Raw genomic sequence first — 19745 nt, forward strand, 5'->3', positions numbered from 1 at the left:
CGGGCCCTGCCGAGCTCGGGCCCCCGCGCCGCCCGCGCCCCCCGCCGCCGCCCCGGCCCGAGCCCGCCGCCGCCGACCGCCTCAGCCCTCCGGGCCCCGGGCCTCTCCGGGCGGGCGCGCAGGGTGGTGGCGCCTGCGGCCGAGCGCCGGGAGCAGGTACGGGGGCGGGAGCGGGCCGGGCGGGAGGGCCGTGGGGGGCTCGCGCGGGCGGCGGCCAAGGGCGTGCGGTCCAGCCTCGCGGCCCCGCCAAGGGGTGGAGCGCGGGCGGGGTAGCCTCGTCCGGCCCGGAGCCCTGGGAGTCGGGCGTCCCCCCCCGCGAGCTCTCCCGGTCCCCGCTGGGCAGAGGGGGAAACTGAGGCTGCCGCCGGGCAGTGACTTGCCCAAGGTCACAGAGCCGGTGAGAGTCGTAGCCTGGCTGGGACCCGGGCCCCCTGGGCCGGCGCGGGCCCGCGCAGGGCGCCGGGGCGAGGAGGAGCTCCCAGCCCCCGAGAGCCGGGAGGATCGCTCGGGGAGCGGGGGGCGCCGGTCCCGGTCCGGGCACGCCCACCCAGCGCCGTTCGGGCTGGCTTAGGAGGAAGGCTCTCCTGCGGGGCGGGACGGAGGAGCAGGGCCCGCTTTGGGGGTCGGTGGTGCTCTGGGGAGCCGATCCGGGGAGCCGCAGCGGGGAGACTCGTGTAAGGGGTGTGCTCTGGGGGCGAGGGCCTCCTTGGGCGAGTGGGGCAGAGCCGCGGAAACTTCTTACCGCGGGGACCGTTCGGTCTCTGCCAGGCCCCCTTCCCTACCGCTCCGAGGGCTAAAGCATCCCCACTGGGCGCCAGGAGGGAGGCCTGCCTGCCTGTGTGGAGGTCCCCGGGAGGTGTCTTTTCCACGAAAGGGCCCGAGGTCCCTTCATGCCCCAGACAGGAGTGCGCCTGTGGCCCTGGTAAAGACGCTTCTGCCACCGAAGGCCGAATGAGTTTTTTCCGGGTGGTCTGGACCTGGCACACTTGGAGAACCCCCCGAGACAGGACAGCTGTCCCAAGCGAAGGGGGACAAGTCGCCCGCCTGCCTGGCATGTAACGCAGGGCCGCGGACTGCAGGGGATTCCTGTATTTGGGGTGGGTGATGGGAGGGCTGTTTTTACTGTGGATGCATCTTGGAAAGGGAAGGAAGCGAGGACGTGGAGTTGGAGAGGAGAGGGAGAGGGTCCTGTGGAGCTAGGAACCAGAAGCTGTGGACTGGGGAAAAGGGAGAGGCTATCTCGTCATTGAGGGGGAAGGGAGATGAAAGGGTTGCGGTAGGGAGGGGGGACAGCGTCTGGTCTAGAGAAAAAGGTGGGAACGTTTCAGAGGGAGCCCGATGTGATGAGCTTGAGAGGAGTCTGTTAGTGTGCAGAGTATTTAGAAGGTGGAGTAATGGGTATTGCTCTGCAGTCACTTTATTTTCTTTGCGTAAAGACTGTCGTGGTACTTTTATGTCAGTGTTTTAGTTTTCGCACTCCCCATCCCTGTTCTCTCCCCTGTTCTAAGGCCACAGGCCCATAGTATTGTCTTGGAAGTAAGACTTGACAGAAGAGGGAAGGGAAAGACTAATTAGCAAGTGCGTTAATTAGTGTCCTCTGTCCAAGATGATTCCTTGTTTAACTCAGCTGTTTTCTTGGTGCCCTCCTGCACCTCAGCTTTCCAGCTGTGGTGGCTGTTGGCAGGGTACTTGGGGAAGAAGTGCCCTGAATCAGACAAGATGGGTTAGATTTTCCTAAACACCTATTTGACACGTGCATATAAAAGCAGGAGAATTTCCTTGTCGAAGACTTATAATCAGAGAAATGCAAATTGAAACAGCGGTGAGATGCCATTTCACGCCCATGAGATTGGCAAAAATTAAATGCTGCGATAACCAAGTGTTGGTAAGGTTGTGGTTACATACTGCTAGTGGGAATGTAACTGGACCCAGTCACCTTGGAGAGCAGTATAGTGATGTCCAGTTGAAGGAGGGCAAACATACCTATTTACCCCAAATGTCCATTTCCAGGTATACACTCTAAGAAACTGCTGCACACTTGTCCGAGAGAATAAGTACAGGAATGCTCATTGCAGCTTAAATGTCCACCCACCTGGAATACACAGAATGTTAGATAGTCCCCCACAGTTGATGGTCTAGCATTGTGAAAAATAAACTGTAGCCACATGCATTAAAGTGGTTGACTCTTACAAATCTACTGTGGGGTGGGGGAGCAAGGAACAGAAGAATTCTTACAGACTGTTTCCACTTGTGTAAAATCTGCAAACATGCAAAATTATGTTGTTTGTGGCTGTGTACATACGAAGTAATAGTATAGCAACGTGCAGGGGAACGACTAACACCAAATTCAGAGTAGTGATTATCTCTGGGAAGAGGAGATGAGGAATGGGGTTGGACAGGGGTACAGAGGGCTGTAGTTGTATCTGTAATATTCTAGTACTGAAAACCTCTCAATCAGATCATTGCAATTTAAGATTTGCTTATCTTGGGTGTAGGGTACAGAGATAGTCATTATAGTATTTTAAATATTTTTCAGATGTTAGAAGTATTTCTCACATGCAAAAAATTTTTTTGCTTACAGGGCACAGGGCTTTTTTGCCCAGTAACAGGGAACCTCTAGCTACAGGCTCCTGCCCAGCACAGCCTGTTAGGCTGCAGCTGGCGGTCCTCTTCTCATCCTTTCTGACTTGCACAGCCTCGGTTGGTGATGGCTGCCTTTTATTTTGGAATTGCTGATAGGCGTGGAGGATTTCCCAGTTTCTCTGACCATTCTAGTGGACCTAGGTCAGCAGTTTGAGCTTTGTCAAAATATAAGTGCCCCAGGACGTTCTCACTTATCAGATGTATGGAGGGCCCCAGAAATCTGAGTCTTGAAAAGTTCCCCAGTAGATTCGATGCCCACTAAAGTTCGAGAACCGCTGCCTTAGCCTTCTGACGCTGGGCTGTACTCCATTTCAGCTTTGCCCCAGCTAGCCCGCAGGCTGCCTTCTGTTGCCCCTCCTGCATGACTGGGACTAATGTGGACGCATGTGACACTTAGCTCTTCTGTAGTGCATAAAAGAATGATAGGGTTGGAAGCCATGGAACGTTAAGCCCTTTGTGATCCAGGGTATCTATTCCTCTTATTTCTGTGCAGGAAAGGGGCCCACCACCCACGAGGGGAATTGATCAGGCGTTGCAAATTTAACCACGTGTCACTATATGTGGTTTTATGTAACTATGGAATAGGAGCAAAAAGGAGTCTAAGAAAGAAGGAAAACTATCAGATTTGGAGAAAGTAAACCTGCAGAGGTGAGTGTCCACGCCTTCCTCTGCAGATGATAGTGATTGTTTTGGTGTTTCAGCTTATGGCGTGCATTTGAAGTTCAGCTGTTTAGGCCTGTTGTCCAAGATTATGGTCTTTAGGAAACAACCGATTATCCCTCAAGATGTAAGGGTTGCCTTTTTCCAAAATTTGCTAGTTTTCTTCTTCTATTAGACACTTTTTGCTCTAGTCCTAATATGTTTAGGAATGAATTTATATTAGCAAATGCAGGGATTTCTGGTAATGAAATTTGTGCAGTGCCTGTTTATTTGTCCTTGGTGAGGTGGTTCTTTCTGGAAACCTACTCTGGAGGTGCAGTGTTGCCCCAGGTACATTTTTGCAGCGCAGCTGTGGAGGGTTGTATGCATTGGGCCCAGCAGAAGGACACTTGTTTTGGGTGGCAAGTGGGAGTGGAAGTCCATTCTGTGCTCCCCTTACCAAGATGAGCACCTCGTGTGGAACTGTGTCCCTTCAGAGAGGGCACCCCTTTCTCCTTCTCACGGAGGTGCTTTATGGACCAGTGTGGCCCTGCAGCTCCAGAAGTGTTGGTCCAGCTGTAACTAACTGCTGTCCACCCTCATCAGGGGCTCTGCAAAGAGGGCTGCTGGGGTTTGGGCCTGGGGCTGCACATGAGCTTTGCATGCGAAGGGACCTGCCCCTGGCTTTTCATCACCCTGCTCACGTGAACCAAAGAGGTCAGCTGAAAATTGTAAAATTTGTTATGGGGCTGGAGAAATAGGTACAGAAGAAACGATTTAGAAATACCGTTCTGTATGGAAAGACAGAAGGAGAGAGAAATCATTAAAAAGACGAAAGCACTGGTAAGTGGAGGAGGGACAGTGGCTTTGAACCACGTTTGTCTTTGCATTCTTACAGTGCTCACTTTCAGGGAAACACGATGTTATTTTTCTCTTCCTATTTCCCCCTACTAGCATTCTTGAATTTCTTGAGACCTGAGGCTTTTTAGCCAATTTTGAAAATATTTACCCATTTGTGTTTTCCATTAAGTGGTTGTTTACGCTTTCTGCTGTTTCATTTTTTCTTGGAGAGAGAGGGGGTGGGGGCTGAACCAAGGACGAGACTGGACTTCCTACTGCTGTCGGACAGAGTGGCAGCATGGTTTTCAGAACAGTTGTCAGGGCAGAGAGCTGTCCTGTGGGCTCAAGGAAGCGGGACATTTGAAGTGGTTCCTGTTGTCTTTTTAATTATTTTTAAACACGATTGAGAGTGATGGATAGAGAGTTTCCTGGTGCTTTTGCTGCTGTCTTGAAGGAACTTTTTTGAAGGAAATGTGTGCAAATAAAACTAAAAATGTTTAACGCAAGTAGTGTTATGCCCACACAAGGAGGAGAAACAGTCCTCACCTGCAGGCCTTACCCACAGCGGGCAGTTTGGTTTTTCCTGTTCGGCTTTAGTGGATCTTAGTGCTGTGCTAGGGCTGCTCAGAACACTCGCTGGAGTGATGCTGGGCAGGTGGAGGAGGAGAAGGATGGGATTGTTCCAGGGTTTATCAGTAGTTCTCTCGAGTCGCCATGTGGAAAGCCGTTACTGCATTGTCTGCTTTTGTGATAAAGCGTGTGTAGAAATAAGGGAGAGATTGTCACTTTTGAGGTATGCAGTCATCTGACCCTGTTGAAGGAAGAAACGGAGGGAAGAATTGGTAAAAGAGGAAAACTGCATCCCTGGAAGAGAGTAGCTGGCATTCAAGTGGTAGGACATTTTGTAGTGCTTTTGGGATGTCCCCTGAGTTGAAAGTTCCCTGTCCGCGTCCCTTCTGCTCCAGCACGGCTGATTTCAGTGTGTGCAGATGGGGCTCACTGATCTTCGGTTGAAACCTGTTTGATGGTCACAGAGCTAGAAAGTAGCAGTTTTGAAGAGGAGACTGAGGTAGGTGGGTAGGCTGAAAGTAAAACACGTATTCATTTCATCATCGCTTTTGCAAATAGGAGTTGGGACTCTCATAATGAACAAAAATTATTTTTCATTTGGCTTTTAGGCTGTTAAATTTATTTAGAATTTTTTTTTAATTCTTCTCCCCAAAGCCCTCCAGTACATAGGTGTGCATTCTAATTGTGAGTACCTCTTCTGGTTGTGCCATGTGGGACGCCACCTCAGCATGGCCTTGTCCACGATGAGCGGTGCCATGTCCGCACTGGCAAAAACCCTGGGCTGCTGAAGCGGAGTGTGCGAACTTAACTGCAGGCCTTGGGGCCGGCCCCTTGTTTAGAATTTTTAATAAATTTGTCTTCCTGTGTAGGTTTTTGTTGCTGCCTTAGTGCATATTTGAGCACCTGCTGGGGGGCGGGTAATCCCAGTAGAAGGCCGATTCCCTGGGGTGATAGCCTTGACTGTCAGAGACTTCATTCCCTGAGGCCCTGACAGCAGCGCAGAGGGTGTGCTTCAGCCACTGCCTGCTTTTCTCCCTTTCTTCGTGCTTTCCTTCTGCTTTCTGGCCTTCTGGGCTTGGTGGTGATCTGGCCATCTGTTAGGACAGGCCCCGTCCCTTCCTTCCCCCACGGGAAGGGTGCAGAGGCTTCACAGAGCCTTTTGACTGGGCACCCACCAGTAAACCCCTCCAACAGTATTGAGCAGGACCGAGGCCCACCACAGTGCTCCAGCTCCTCTTCCTTCCTTGCTGCCTGTGTTGCCACCGCCCACTCTTTGCTGTGGAGCCTGGAAGGCACCCCCGTCACCCCTCGTCGTACAAAGAGGCTTTGTGCTCTGAGGATGTTCTAAAGGCGGGATCGCTGTAATTATAATTCCCGAAGCACAACCAAGCAATGGGGGCAGGCAGGGTAAAGATGGTATCCCAGGACTTGCTGGTAGGGAGAAGCCAGCGGGATGAGAAATCATCTGGAGACAGTACCAGAATGGATAGTGGAGTGTTGCTGCTCATGCTGATGGGAACGTGTTGAAGTGAATGCATTTCAGGGTTTCAGATTCGAATACTTGCAAGATGCTTAAAGCTTCAGACAGCCGGAACTTTTTTTGTTTGTTTGTTTGTTTTGGTCTAAAATTGTAAATGAAAGTACTTTAGAAGAAGGTATGTAGAAATCTGGGCCTACTTTGCTTTATGTTTATGTTGCCAGAATGATTGATTGCCCAAGAAAGCCAAATACATAACTTGCTTACTGTCCAAAGGGTGCTCTCACTAATGCTTTTTTTTTTAAGTTTCTAAAAGTAGGCACTAACTGACATGTTTGGGAATCTGATTCTCCCCTACCACCGCCAGAAAAAAAGCCCAATAATCTGGAGATATGTGCTTAGGAAACTCTTATATCAACCCTCCTATGTCATGATGTGCTTCCAAGCTCTGTGGGCAATCTTTCGAACACCTTTTTTCTTGCTATGTTAATTATTATATATTGTTCTTATTGGTGTCTCAAACAAACTTTTTTTTTAAAGAAATGCACTGAACAGTTGACTTGAAGGGTTATCTGTAGGATAGTGGACTCTAGTCATTCTTACTCAAGGCGAAGGGAAGGGGTCCTTTTTGTTGTCATTAGCGCTGACTCCTGTGGTGAGTGAAGCAGCCAGGTGGATAGTGTGTAGGTTTCCATGGAAACCCACAGCTCCTGTGAGCTGACCTTTCCTCTAATTACTTGTTGGAGGCAGATCAGGAGTTAGACCTTTATTTTTACTGTCTAGCATGATTTTGTCCTGTTTGAGGAAATCTACCTTTTTTATTGACAAATAAAATTGTATATAAAGTGTGCAACATGATGATTTGATATATGTATACGTTGTGAAATGATTACCATAATCAGATTAGTTAATATATCCATCACCTAACATACTTAGGTTCTTTTTGGTGAGAATGCTTAAGATCTACTCTCTTAGTAAATTTCAAGTATACAATACAGTATTATTCACTGTAGTCACCATGCTGTACATTAGATCCTCAGAACTTATTCATCTTATTACTGAAGGCTGATGCCCTTTGACCAGCATCTCCCCATTTCCCCTACTTTCTAGCCCCTGATATCCACCATTCTCCTCTTTGTTTCTATGAGTTTGACTTTTTAAATTAAAAAAAAATTTTTTTTAGATTCCACATACAACTGAGGTCATATGGTATTTGTCTTTCTCTTTTTGGCTTATTTCACTTAGCATTATGTCCTCCACTTTCATCCATGTGGTCACAAATGGCAGGATTTCCTTCTTGCTCATGGCTGAGTAATATTCCATAGTCTGTATATACCATATCTTCATCCGTCAGACACTTAGCTATTGTGATTAATGCTGCAGGGAACAGGGGAGTCCAAGTATCTTGAGGAAATCTTCCTTAAATTGTTTCCCCACAAGACTACGGGGTAGTCCATTACAAAGATATCGCTCAAATAATCCTTTGAAGAGACCGTACCAATTTGACAGCTAAATTTTATGAGATTTAAAAATACATGGGGATCCATTTTATCTGGTTTTAATGAAAAGTAAGATTAATCCCTACCTCCCACCCCCACTGTTTTGGGCAAGTATATTGATCAGCAGTGACTTATGTTTTAGCTTAATTGTAAACTCTCATTAAGCTACTTCATTTGCTTCATTTATAATATATATTTCCTTCAGGGATTAACCTCTTTCTCTGCTTACTTCACTGCTGTCTGGTGGCCACTAAAAGTAATGATACGACATTTATAGAATGCCTATTGTGTGCCAGGTGCAGTGAGGATCTCAGATGATTCAGATATGCCACAGTACAGTGACAGATTCTGACAGTGTGTTAGCAGAACAAATGCATCTTTGGGTCTGCTAACCCTTAATAAGAGGCAGAGAACATCAGAATTGCGTTGATAGTACTGACCGGCGGAGTCCAGGTTCCTGAGGGATGGACGGCGTCGGCACAATGAGGGGAAAATAAAGGGGGCGTGAGACTTGGGTTGGTGTTAGCAAGTCCGACTTTACTGTGCACAAGTGTCGTTTATATATTTTTCAGGATTAGTACAGAAATAGTTCTACAAATATTCTCAGAGAGATAAGGAAGTAAAAAACGAGCACAAGAATATTTATTAGCATTCCATTCTATATAGCATAAGGTTAATGGTAGTCTTCTCTGCAATTAACTAGTGTTTGTTGTCTCTAAAGGAGATAGGTACCTAGGCGTCTGTTGTAATTCATGGTAAAGTTAAATCAAAGAGAGAAGGTCCAGGCCTCCGGACAGGACAGCAGTCCGTCTGGTTACATCCTGGTGGAGCCATCCCTGCCTCCCTCAATCATTTACACCATTAGTGTAGATGGTTAATGGGAACAAAAGGCGACTCCAGGGTATCTTATCCCCAGGGCTATCTGCATTCTCAGCGGGCAGTTAAACATCTTTACATTTTCGCACCCTTTAGGGGGTGAAAGCATTCCTTTGTCTTTTAGATTGTGGAGCTAACAGTCCCTTAAGCACACTGCCGGAGAAAGTATCATTTTGTTAGTAAAGTAAAGGGCTGAAAAACTAAGCTAAACTGTATATCTTCAAGAATAAAAACCAGAAATAAGTATAGACATAACCTTGCTAGAAAGCATGCATATAATTCAGAAAATATCAGGGGTGTCGGCTGGCCATTCTTCACCGAGGGGCATCCTTGCACCCCTCGGCCCTTCTACTCATCAATTATTTATTATTTATTGCTTTTAGGAGAAAACCTCTATAACATTTTAACAGAAAGCAGAAGGTCAAGAATAATATATAGATACTTCTTGATCATCCAATTAACCAACAAACTTAGAAGGATGATGCATATATATTTAGACAAAGAACTGGAGGGAGAAGGAAACATTAACCAGATAGAGGCCATAAACCTAATTTGACATCTTATCTGGACAGGATTCCTTTCTGCTTGTCTCAAATGGGACTGTGTGCTCCTCCGTTAATTAACTGAAAAATATCTTGAAAGTTACCTGCAGGTGGTCACATTCCCTTACTATATTTAATTTTGGCGGGAGGTAGTGCCTCCCAAGCAGCCACCCAAAGGAGTGAAAACTGGAGGTTAAGAAAGGAAAAGGAATGAAGGGCAATTAGAAGCAGCACAGGTTTCAGAACTATGTGAGGGGCTGGCCGGTTATTCTTCACCAAGGGGCGACCCTGCACCCCTCAGCGTTAATCGGCTGGACCCTGTCAAACAGCCGATCAAATGATGTAGCCACGGCTCCCAGCAGATACGATATAGCCTTGTAATTAATGTTGCTAAAGCACAGATCTAATCAGATCGAAAATTTAAGTGGCTGCCTTCTAAGTAAAAGAACTATTTTTTGGTCTGGCATTCAAGGCCAGCATAATTGGGTCTTCATTATTCCCAATTTCTATGATTCTTCCTCATGAATATTATTCTCCGGGGAAATAGAATGCCCTTTAGTCCATATGTATGTCTCTTTCTCACCTTCGTGCTTTGATTGTTACTTCAGCTCTTGGAATGCCTATCCTCCTTCAGCTTTTCCAAATCGTACTTATTTCTTAATATCTAGAGAATATCGTCACTTACTGTGTGCTTATTACGTGCAAGGCTCTATTCTTTGTGCTTTACCTGGATTAATTCATTTAATTTTCACTACAGTCCTCTGTGGTTGACGCTGTTGTTGTCCTTATTGTGCAGATGAAGAAACTGGAGCACAGAGAGGTTAAATAACTTGCTAGAGATGCTGCAGCTCTTAGGAGTGATCTGGGATGTGAACCCAAGCCGTCTTGTTCCAGCGTCTGTGTTTTCAGTCATGATGCTTTACTGCGTGTCACTGTATAGATAGCCTAAGCAAATTTAGCAGTTTTGGTAACAAAGGATTGAGTATAAGCAAAAGTGATCAGTGTTTTAGCCACTAAAGAGAATTTGAAGTCTTATTTTTACCTTTGCTCCTCCTGAGAAAATATGCTTTTTTTTAATAATTCTGAATTATTGTGTTAGGATTATTTAATTCATTTTTCTTAGTCATTCACGAATTTTTCACGTAAGGAGTAGGAGTACCTGCATTGGAGTGGGTTCACTTTAGATCGGGCATATTTAAATTGCTTCTTAGAAAACCTCCCGTGTTCTATGATTCTAACCTTAGGGTCTTAACTGAGGGCTTATTTGGGCACTTAAGCAGATACAAAACTTCTCAAGGAAAAATTTGGCCCTACTCAGAGGAACTTCTGAATCCCACCTTTTTGTGGCTATGAGTACCCCTCCCCCGGAAAGCAGTGCAAGAATGGATGTTAAACTTCTTTTTAGCCTCTTTAATTTTCAGGATAAACTCTGGCTTGTCACAAGCTAAAGCATAAACATGTCCCTTTATTCAGTAGCGTGGAAGATGAGCATTTCAGGCGCCGGTTGGAGAGCCTGCTGTAGGGCTGATGCCTGAGACAGTGGATTGTTTGAGGATAATGTAGCACAGCGCTTCCCAAATGAGCTACTTCAGAGTTGGTTGGAATGCGTGTTAAAAATTCTCTGTCTTTATGTGGCCTAAAGTTGGAATCTGAGATTGAGTAAATTTTCTCATAAGCTGTTATAGATGGTGTTTCTAAGATTATTTCATCTATATTATGGGCTTAATAGGCATTGATGGGCCATCTATTTCGGAAATGTTCTATAGGAAAATGGAATTCAGAGGTCAAAAGTAGGTACAGTACTTAGAAACGTTTGGAACGTGGCCTGTTTTTGAGTCGAACTCTGCCAAGTCAATCTTTTCCTCCTACTTTGCTTACAGATACCTAGAAAGGAAAAATGAATTCTCCACCTTTCACGTTACTAAGCAATATATGGAATTAATTCATAGAAGGAAGATATTCTTTCTATTCAGGCAGGATAAAAACTGAGTAATCCAGATAATTGAGGAATTTCCATCCATTTACTGGTTTGAGTTTCTTTAAGAACATTAGACTCAGAACACATCTAGAGTTACAGTATGTTTGGGGGCTTTAGTGGAAGAAATTATTCTTGACTTTCCTTGCTGTATATCAGCATGAGTCATGAACTCTTGTGATCTAGTTATCCAATATATCTGTTAAAAACTGTGCTTATATTGTTGAAAAGAGAAATATTCCATGATAGTTTTGAGCTGTAACTTTATTTTTTTAATTAAAAAAAATTTTTTTATTGAGTTAATGATAGGTTACAATCTTGTGAAATTTCAGTTGTACATTAATGTTTGTCATTCGTGTTGTAGGTGGACCACTTCACCCTTTGTGCCCACCCCCAACCCCACCTTTCCCCTGGTATCCACTAAACTGTTCTTAGTCCACATTTTTAAATTCTTTTGAGCTCTAACTTTAAATAGAAGCTACATTGTGTGTTTAAAAAAACAATAAATACACCCAAAAAACCAACATAGGTAACAAGTCAAAAGATTTGCCTTCTTAAAATGAATTTGTGTGCAAGTCATGAAGTTGTTAATTCCTACGTTGACATCAAAACTAAAGTCAGAATTTGATTCTAGAATGTTTAGATAATACCGTATATATTGTGAGTCTAACTTTTGGTAGAACAAATTCTTTGAAAAAATGGACTCTGTCTCAATTGAAATGAGTGATTTAACATAAACAATTCTGTGGGGTAGGGGTAGAAATCAAACTAGTTTTACCATACCCAAATCTTTTTATAAGCACATTCGAGATGTCAACATGTTTGCTTTAGAAATAAAATTGTTTGATAGAATAGTTGTATTATTTTTCCCGATACTCTGTAATGAAAAACCCACGGCCCAAATTTATTTTAAGGCTCGATTAAAAGTCTTTGCTTCTATGGAAGAAAAATTATCAAATTGAAAAGGGGCTTTAGAAATTTTGACTCCGAGATTGCTTTAAGAAGGGAGAAAGGCAAGTCAGATTGGGTCTGGGCCCCACAGAATTGACCCTCCTACTTCCTGGGTTAGGAAAGCTCACAGAGGGGGCTGTGTTGCGCTGGCGGGGCCACAGCCTGGGAGGAACTAGAAATGAAACTGGAAGTGCCTTAAAGAAGCAGATGGCAGTATCAGGCTGCGTGGGGCCGGGTTGAGCAGGGAGAGACTGATTCTCAGCACAAAGCTTACGTGGTTCACCTGGCAGACTTCCTGGGAAGGTCAACATGCTCGTAGTCGACAGACCTGAGACTCAGTGGAGGAAAATGAGAGAAGAGCAAAGCGAGAGGTAGAAGCAGGGGCCTTGGGGTGCAGGATTTCAAAGAAAATTTCTGAGTCCTCAAGGGAGGCTGCGGGAAGTTAAAGGTGGAATTCTGGGGACGTTTTCCCCTCCCCACAAGCTGTGGAAGTTGAGGGTAGATGCACTTGTTAAGGTGAAGGCACCCTTATTAGAACAGAAAAGGTTTATCCCCTTGGTTTGTTTTAGCATGATAGATTTGAAGGCGTGTACCTGAGGGGTACTGTACATATTAAACCAATTTGCTGTTTTTCCTGTTTAACTTGAGGGGTGACTGAGGAGTCTCGAGGATTTGTGAGCTTGTTGTGCAGAAGAAGGAGAATGTCTTTGGGGAGGTTGCCCAGGGGTTTACCGGAGGTGACCCCTTCATTTCCCTGAAGCTCCTCCTGCAAGCCCCATAGCTCACCACCTCCACTCCCCCTAACCCCTGCCACCCCTGCTTTCTGTTCTTGGGGAGGCAGATTTGATTTGAAGGAAACCAGGCTGTCACCTATTCATTTTGGTCAATTTGAATAAATCTGTCTCCATCTCCAAGCACCAATGCCTTAGTGTTTGGTTTGCTGTGCACTGGGCACACGAATTTGAGGTTTCGAGGTTGGATATCAAGATTCCCACTACAATATTGGTGATACAAACAAAGGTTAGATAGTCTTATGTAATTTTATTATGCCTGGGGTTAAAATTGAAATTCAGGTATTTTTTTAAAAAAATGAAAACTTACGAAATAACATTGACACCTAAGAGCAACACATTTCCAGGGTGGTTTAATGGCAGTTATGTGCTGTCTGTCACAAAGAAAGGATGACACTGCTAACATGCTCTGCGTAACTAGGGCATGCAGTGCTGATGTTTTCCCCCTGGGAGTGATAGGTTCAAATTCAGAGAGATTAAAAACTCCTGCTCTTTCTGCTGGCCTCCCCCTTCCCATCCCCAGAAGCCACTCATAGATCCTCTGTGTGCAGGTGGTGGGGGTTATATGGATTGGGGTTGGGTTCATGGCTCTGAGGTGGACCAGCGCTTCTCACACTTTACTTATACATCACTTGGTTCTTGTTAAAATGCAGATTTCCAGCAAGGGCACAGGGGATGGTGAGGTAGTTTTGAGTAGCCAGTGGAGCAGTGGCTCTCCAACTCCAGCCTGCAGAATCTTCACGCGGAGGGCTGGCCAAAAGGGAGTTTACTGGGCCCACCTCCTGAGCTTCTGATTCACCTCACTAGGGTGGGGCCTGATACTCTGCATTTTAAACAAATTCCTGGGAGATGCTCATCTCCCAGCTGGGGAGAGGGGCATATTTTGAGAGCCACTGAGCTAGAGTATAAATAACCTGAGGAGAATCAAACCATCCATCTTGGCTTCTTGAGCACTCTTTTTATAATTCAACTGAAAATAGTGGAAAAACCGTTGCAGAAAGTAATAATCAATACTGTTCATGTTAACCAAATAACACCTCATAAAACAATTCTGCCAGCCTAGTGGTTTAGTGGTTAATGATACTGGTTCAATACAAAGTTGACATAAGGGAAGCCATATTGCAGAAAATAAACCATATTGTAACTTTGAATGACCTCTAATTAACTAACCCAGACATGCTCTTTACAGAGCTTCTATAGCCCCTTCCAGTTGCTATAAGTTGATAACTTTGTTCTTTTGAGTTCCTCAGGAATGTGATGACCCCCAGGCAGAGTCTATGCTGCTAGCCATCATCAATGACAACTGAAAGATCAGGGGATAGGGTGTTGCTCTGGTCTCGGATGCATATCCAGTAAACGAAAAGACTAGAGGCCTCACTGGGATTAGGTCTATTTTTCAGGGACTGTTAAAATTTGGTTGTCTGTACTACTTATCCTTCTGGTCCAATACTTGGTTATAAAATGTACTTTAGATGTTGTTCCAAAACTGTTGTGCAAGGTGCAAAATTCTAATAATGCAAAATGTCAACCTGAAGCCAGGAATGAAGGAATATTTCCAAATGAATACTAAACAGTTTCACTCCTGTAACTCAGATCTATGCCCTAATTCAGCAGAAAGTAGCTAGATGGGTCATTGCCCCGAATGCCTCAAGAATGAATAATGACCAAAGAATAGGGGGGATTGAAATTGGCAAACAGCTAGCCATTGATTAAGTAGCTAGGAGCCAAAAGAGTTTTTTCCTTTTTGCAATTACTGATTATAGCTTTTAGCTGTTTAACCCACCCGATTGTTAACTGTGCTGTTTAGACAATATGCTGTCTGACTCCCACTACGTTCCTATAAATAACATCTCTCCAGAGCCTGGGTCACCATAATAATGGATGTGCAAGCTGTTTTTCAGGAATTAGAACTCCTTGTCCGCTTCAGGCCTCTTGAGACAAACCAGCTCATCAACTGGATCTGTGCAGATGTCCAATAAATGACCTTTTGACGTTGAAAGGCTAAAAAATACACCCTCAGATCGTGCTTAACGCTGCCATTTTGTGAACGTGCATCCTATGAAGAGTCATGAAGTCTGACTACACTTGGCAGATCATCAATTACCTCACCTCTCCTCACCTCCAATCATCCATCTCCACGTTTCAGACTATCTTGCCCCCCTACCCATAAATATCCCTGAGTCCCCATTTTCAGGGAAGTGGATTTGAGACTCATTCTCTCGCTTCCTCGCTTGGCTGCCTTGTGATTAGACCGTCTGTTGCAGTGTTGGTGTCTCAGTGTTTGGCTTTCCCAGCGGTGGGCAGAAACGAACCTGCTGCAGTAACATTAAGGTTCAGTGCTATCACCTCCTGTTGCCCTGGGTTTCTTTCCCACTTAAGAGAACCACAACACCCATCTGGTTGTCATACTGCTGTGGCTGCATGTGGCTGTGATGCTGAAAGCTATGCCACCAGGATTTCAAATACCAGCAGGGTCACCATGGTGGACAGGTTTTAGTGGAGCTTCCAGACTAAGACAGATTAGAAAGAAGGACCTGGCCACCCAGTGCCAAGAAAAGTTGGCCATGAAGACCTTATGAATAGCAGCGGAGGATTATCTGGTTTAGCGCCAAAAGGTGAGAGGATCATGCAAAAGACCGGGCAGGGTTCCGCTCTACTGTCCACAGGGTCGCTAGGAGTCTGAATCCACTTGAGGGCACTAACAACAATATGGCAGGTAGCGTTTATTGAACATTTGCTATGAACCAAACACTGTGCTAACACTCTCTAGTCGTTTTCTCATTTAAACTCTTAACAACCTATGAAGCAGGTACTGTTATTGCTATCTCACACCTGAGGAAACTGAGGTTTAGAGAGTCTGGGCAACGTGTCCAAGTCCACACTTGATGGGGAGAGCTGACCCACTGCAGCCCCCAGTGTTTGACAATTAGAGCCTTGGAAATATGCAGAGGACGTCCCAGTTTGCCTAGGAACTGACGTAATCAGGGCTTTAGAGGCCCTCCCATTGCCACTCACTGGATGCTAACTCTGGTATCCCTGCTCCAGGGAGTGGCTTCTACCTCGCCTCTATTTTTTTTTTGAAGAAGAAGATTAGCCATGAGCTGACATCCGCCACCCATGCTCCTCTTTTTGCTAAGGAAGAGTGGCCCTGAGCTAACATCCGTGCCCATCTTCCTCTATTTTATATGTGGGACGCCTGCCACAGCATGGCTTGCCAAGTGGTGCGTATGGCTGTGCCTGGCATCCGAACCGGCAAACCCTGGGCCACTGAAGCAGAGTGCACAAATTTAACTGCTGTACCACTGGGCAGGCCCCTCTCCCCTATTTTAAAAAAGAGTGGTATCTGTGGCCACAAAGGTCAGAAGCCAAAGAACAGAGCCTTTCTTCTCTGATGGCCAGAACGTTGGCAGAGAAAGGTACTTCCAGGCCTGAGAATCAGAGACTGGGGAAAGCTGAGTAGTGAGGAGCTTCCTGGAAGGGTGGAAAGAGTACTAAGTTCCAGAAGGCTTGGGTTCCAGGCCCTGCTCTACTTCCAACTGGCTATGTGATCTTGGGAAAGTCCCTTCTCTTGTCTCGGCCTCACTTTCCCTCCTGTACAATGGGTGGATTTTTCTGCTAATAATCTCTTTCCTTCCCCCAGCCTCCCCTTATCCCTCCTTGCACCAACCCCCTGCCCAGCCTGGCTCTGATGTTCCAGAAGCAGCCTTGAACTGAGGTTTGAAGGCCCCAGGTGGGAGTTGCCACCCATGTCTGAGTTTTCTCCTGGGCTCTGGGCCCTGTGCCCTAGGTCCTAGGTCCTAGTAGGGTATCTGGCCTTGGCAGGTTGGAGCCATCACAGGGGAGAAAGACCCTGACCCTCTGAGAAAGGTCTCTAGAGGGCCTGCATTGTGATGACCACGTCAACTATGACATCATCCTCTCTCCCACCGTTCACTCTTCCCCAGTCAGCTGCTCTGCAAACAATCATCAGTCTAAATCCTAAAGGCCTGAAAAAGTCTGTTTTGCCGTGCCTGCCGCTGATCTTTTGCCAAAGCTGGCAAGAAGTACCATGAAATTGATATTCACTGAGAAAAACTACAACAGCTTCGTGCTGCAGAAACTGAACAAACAGAGGAAACGCAAAGAATTTTGGGATATGGCCCTGACTGTGGACCACCATGTCTTTTATGCACATCGTGTTGTGCTGGCTGCCGTCTCTTCAGTAGTGAAGAACATCATCTCTGGCAATGATGTGAAGACCACTGATGAGCTGTTTATCACCATTGACCCCAGCTACCTGAGTCCGGCCACGGTGGACCAGCTCCTGGACTACTTCTACAGCGGCAAGGTGGTGATCTCGGAGCAGAACGTGGAGGAGCTCCTTCGTGGGGCCCAGTATTTCAACATACCACACCTTCAAATCCACTGCAGTGACTACCTGATTAAGTCCATCCGCCATGCCAACTGCTTGCGCTACCTCCTCTTGGCTGAGTTGTTTGGGCTCCAAGAGGTATCGGACTTGGCCTACACTGGGATCTGCGACAACTTCCACTACTGGGCCAGTCCTGAGGGCTCCGTGCAGCCTGAGGGCTTCATGTGCTGTCCACCTGTCATCTTTGGTCGCCTGCTTCAAGATGAAAACTTGCATGTGCTCAATGAGGACCAGGCTCTCAGCGCACTTATAGATTGGGTGTACTTCCGGAAGGAGGAGCGGGAGAAGTATTTCAAGAAGTTCTTCTCTTACATCAATCTCAATGCCGTCTCCAACAAGACACTGATGTTTGCCAGCAACAAGTTGATGGGCATGAAGAACAGCTCAGCCCACACATCCCTGATTGAGAGTGTCCTTGTGGAACGACAGCAGGAGAGGCCATCCAGCCTGCTGAGCTACCAGCGGAAAGGGGCCCTGCTTGATTCGGTGGTCATCCTTGGTGGCCAAAAGGCCCAGGGCAAGTTTAACAATGGAGTGTTTGCCTACGTCATCCAGGAGAACCTGTGGTTGAAGCTCTCAGAGATGCCCTATCGAGCAGCAGCACTTAGTGCCACCTCTGCTGGTCACTACATCTACATCTCTGGTGGCACCAATGAGCAGATTACAGGGCTGAAGACGGCTTGGCGATATAACATAAATGACAATTCCTGGACCAAGTTGCCTGACCTGCCACTTGGTCTTGTCTTCCATACCATGGTGACCTGTAGGGGGACAGTGTACTCAGTGGGTGGGAGCATTGCCCCAAGGCAGTATGTCTCTAGCATCTATCGTTATGATGAGCGCAAGGAGGCCTGGTGCCCGGCAGGGAAGATGAGCATCCCTATGGATGCCACAGCTGTGGTTACCAAGGGTGACCAGAGCCTGTACATTGTCACTGGGCGGTGCTTGGTGAAGGGCTATGTCTCCCGAGTTGGGGTGGTGGACTGCTTTGACACCAATACTGAGGAGGTTGTCCAGAGTATCACCTTCCCCATTGAGTTCAGCCACCGGCCCCTGCTCTCTTTCAATCAGGACAACATCCTCTGTGTGCACAGCCACCAGCAGAGCATGGAAATCAACCTGCAGAAGACAAAGGCCAACAAGATGAGTACGTTACTGCCTCTCTTGCCCAACAGCTGCCCCCTGGATGTGTCCCATGCTATATGCGCCATTGGAGACGGCAGGGTGTTTGTATGTGGGGGTGTCACCACAGCCACTGATGTTCAGAAAAGGGACTACACCATCAATCCAAACGCCTACTTGCTGGACCCGAAGACAGGCGAGTGGAAGACCCTGGCCCCCCCACCAGAGGCACTGGACTGTCCCGCCTGCTGTCTAGCCAAGCTACCTTGCAAGATTCTTCAAAGGAATTAAACCACTTCTTTTTTGGGAGAATAATTAGATGCATTATTATCCACAATTTAATGAGAGAGAGAAGGAGAGGAAGATGGCCTGTAGGTTCCTTCTTAGTGTTCCTGTCTGTGTTTGGCCCTGAAGGTAGAGATCCTGGGCTAGGGCTGCTCTCACTGGAGAGATCCAAGCTGAGGTGGAATGGAGTTCCTGGTGGGTGGGACTGAGGCATCTCCCGGGCACTGGCCATGGTGGTGTCTGGAAACCCCCTGATCTGTCCCCTGTAGTCACTTGGCAGCATGTGCTAGACTGACAGGTGAAGCAGTTGCTTAGAGCTGTGAGGCCTCAGGCTCCTCCAACACTCACTTCCCTCGAGTCTGCCCGGGAAGGCAGGTGGGCCAAGGCCAGGTCTGGGAGAGGAGCCTCCTGGCTGGGAAGGGAGAAGGCGGTGTGGGCCAGGCTCAGGGATGAGGCAGAGGGAATGGGGGAGGCAGGGTCACTTGGCTGTTGTATTCGACCATGCAGCTGTGGTGTATTTGTGGGGCACTTGGGGGGTTACTTAACAGTTGTTTCCAGAGAGCAAGTTTCATGGAGAACTTTCTCCAGGAATATGAGTCTGAGGGACTGGAGGTGATCGAGAGGTCATCAAGGGAGAGAAAAGAAACCTGTGTCTCTCTTGGAGAGCAGCTTGGGGATGAGGCGAGATGACAGGATAAGAGAGACAGGGTGGTGTAGTAGTTAGGGGTTGGATGCTGGGGACAGATGGCCTGGCTGAATACCAGTTCCACACTTACTGGGTCATCCTGGGTGAGTTACTGACCATCTCTGTGCCTTTGTTTACTTATCTCTCAAAGGGGGACAATAAGAGTGCCTACCTCACAGGGTGACATGAAGTTTAAATGAGTTAATACATGCAAAATGCCAAGGACAGTCCCTGACATGTATTAAAGGGCTGCAGGAGTACTTTTTCAGAAGGAAAAAAAAGAGAGGCGAGGGAAAGGACCAGGTTCTTGGGCCCTTATGTTAAGTGAGGTCCCATCAAATGCTCTTTGAGACCCCTTCCCTCAAAGCCTCAGTGAGCTTTCCTCAGTTCTAACTCCCTCTGTTTCCCTTTCTGTCATGTGTGTACTCAGACATAATCC

The 19745-nt window shown here is 46.7% G+C and overlaps 1 protein-coding gene across 1 annotated transcript; it reads left to right on the forward strand.

Moving 5' to 3' along the window:
- Positions 1-207: 207 nt before the first annotated feature.
- Positions 208-18648, forward strand: LOC100065605 (calicin). Its single transcript, XM_001496141.5, has 2 exons — positions 208-15418; positions 16444-18648. Exon 2 carries the CDS (start codon positions 16852-16854, stop codon positions 18625-18627), a length of 1776 nt encoding a protein of 591 aa, XP_001496191.1. The 5' UTR covers positions 208-15418; positions 16444-16851; the 3' UTR covers positions 18628-18648.
- Positions 18649-19745: the final 1097 nt, after the last annotated feature.

Source organism: Equus caballus, chromosome 25 (assembly GCF_041296265.1).
Source record: "Equus caballus isolate H_3958 breed thoroughbred chromosome 25, TB-T2T, whole genome shotgun sequence".
In the NCBI taxonomy this organism is placed as follows: Eukaryota; Metazoa; Chordata; class Mammalia; order Perissodactyla; family Equidae; genus Equus; species Equus caballus.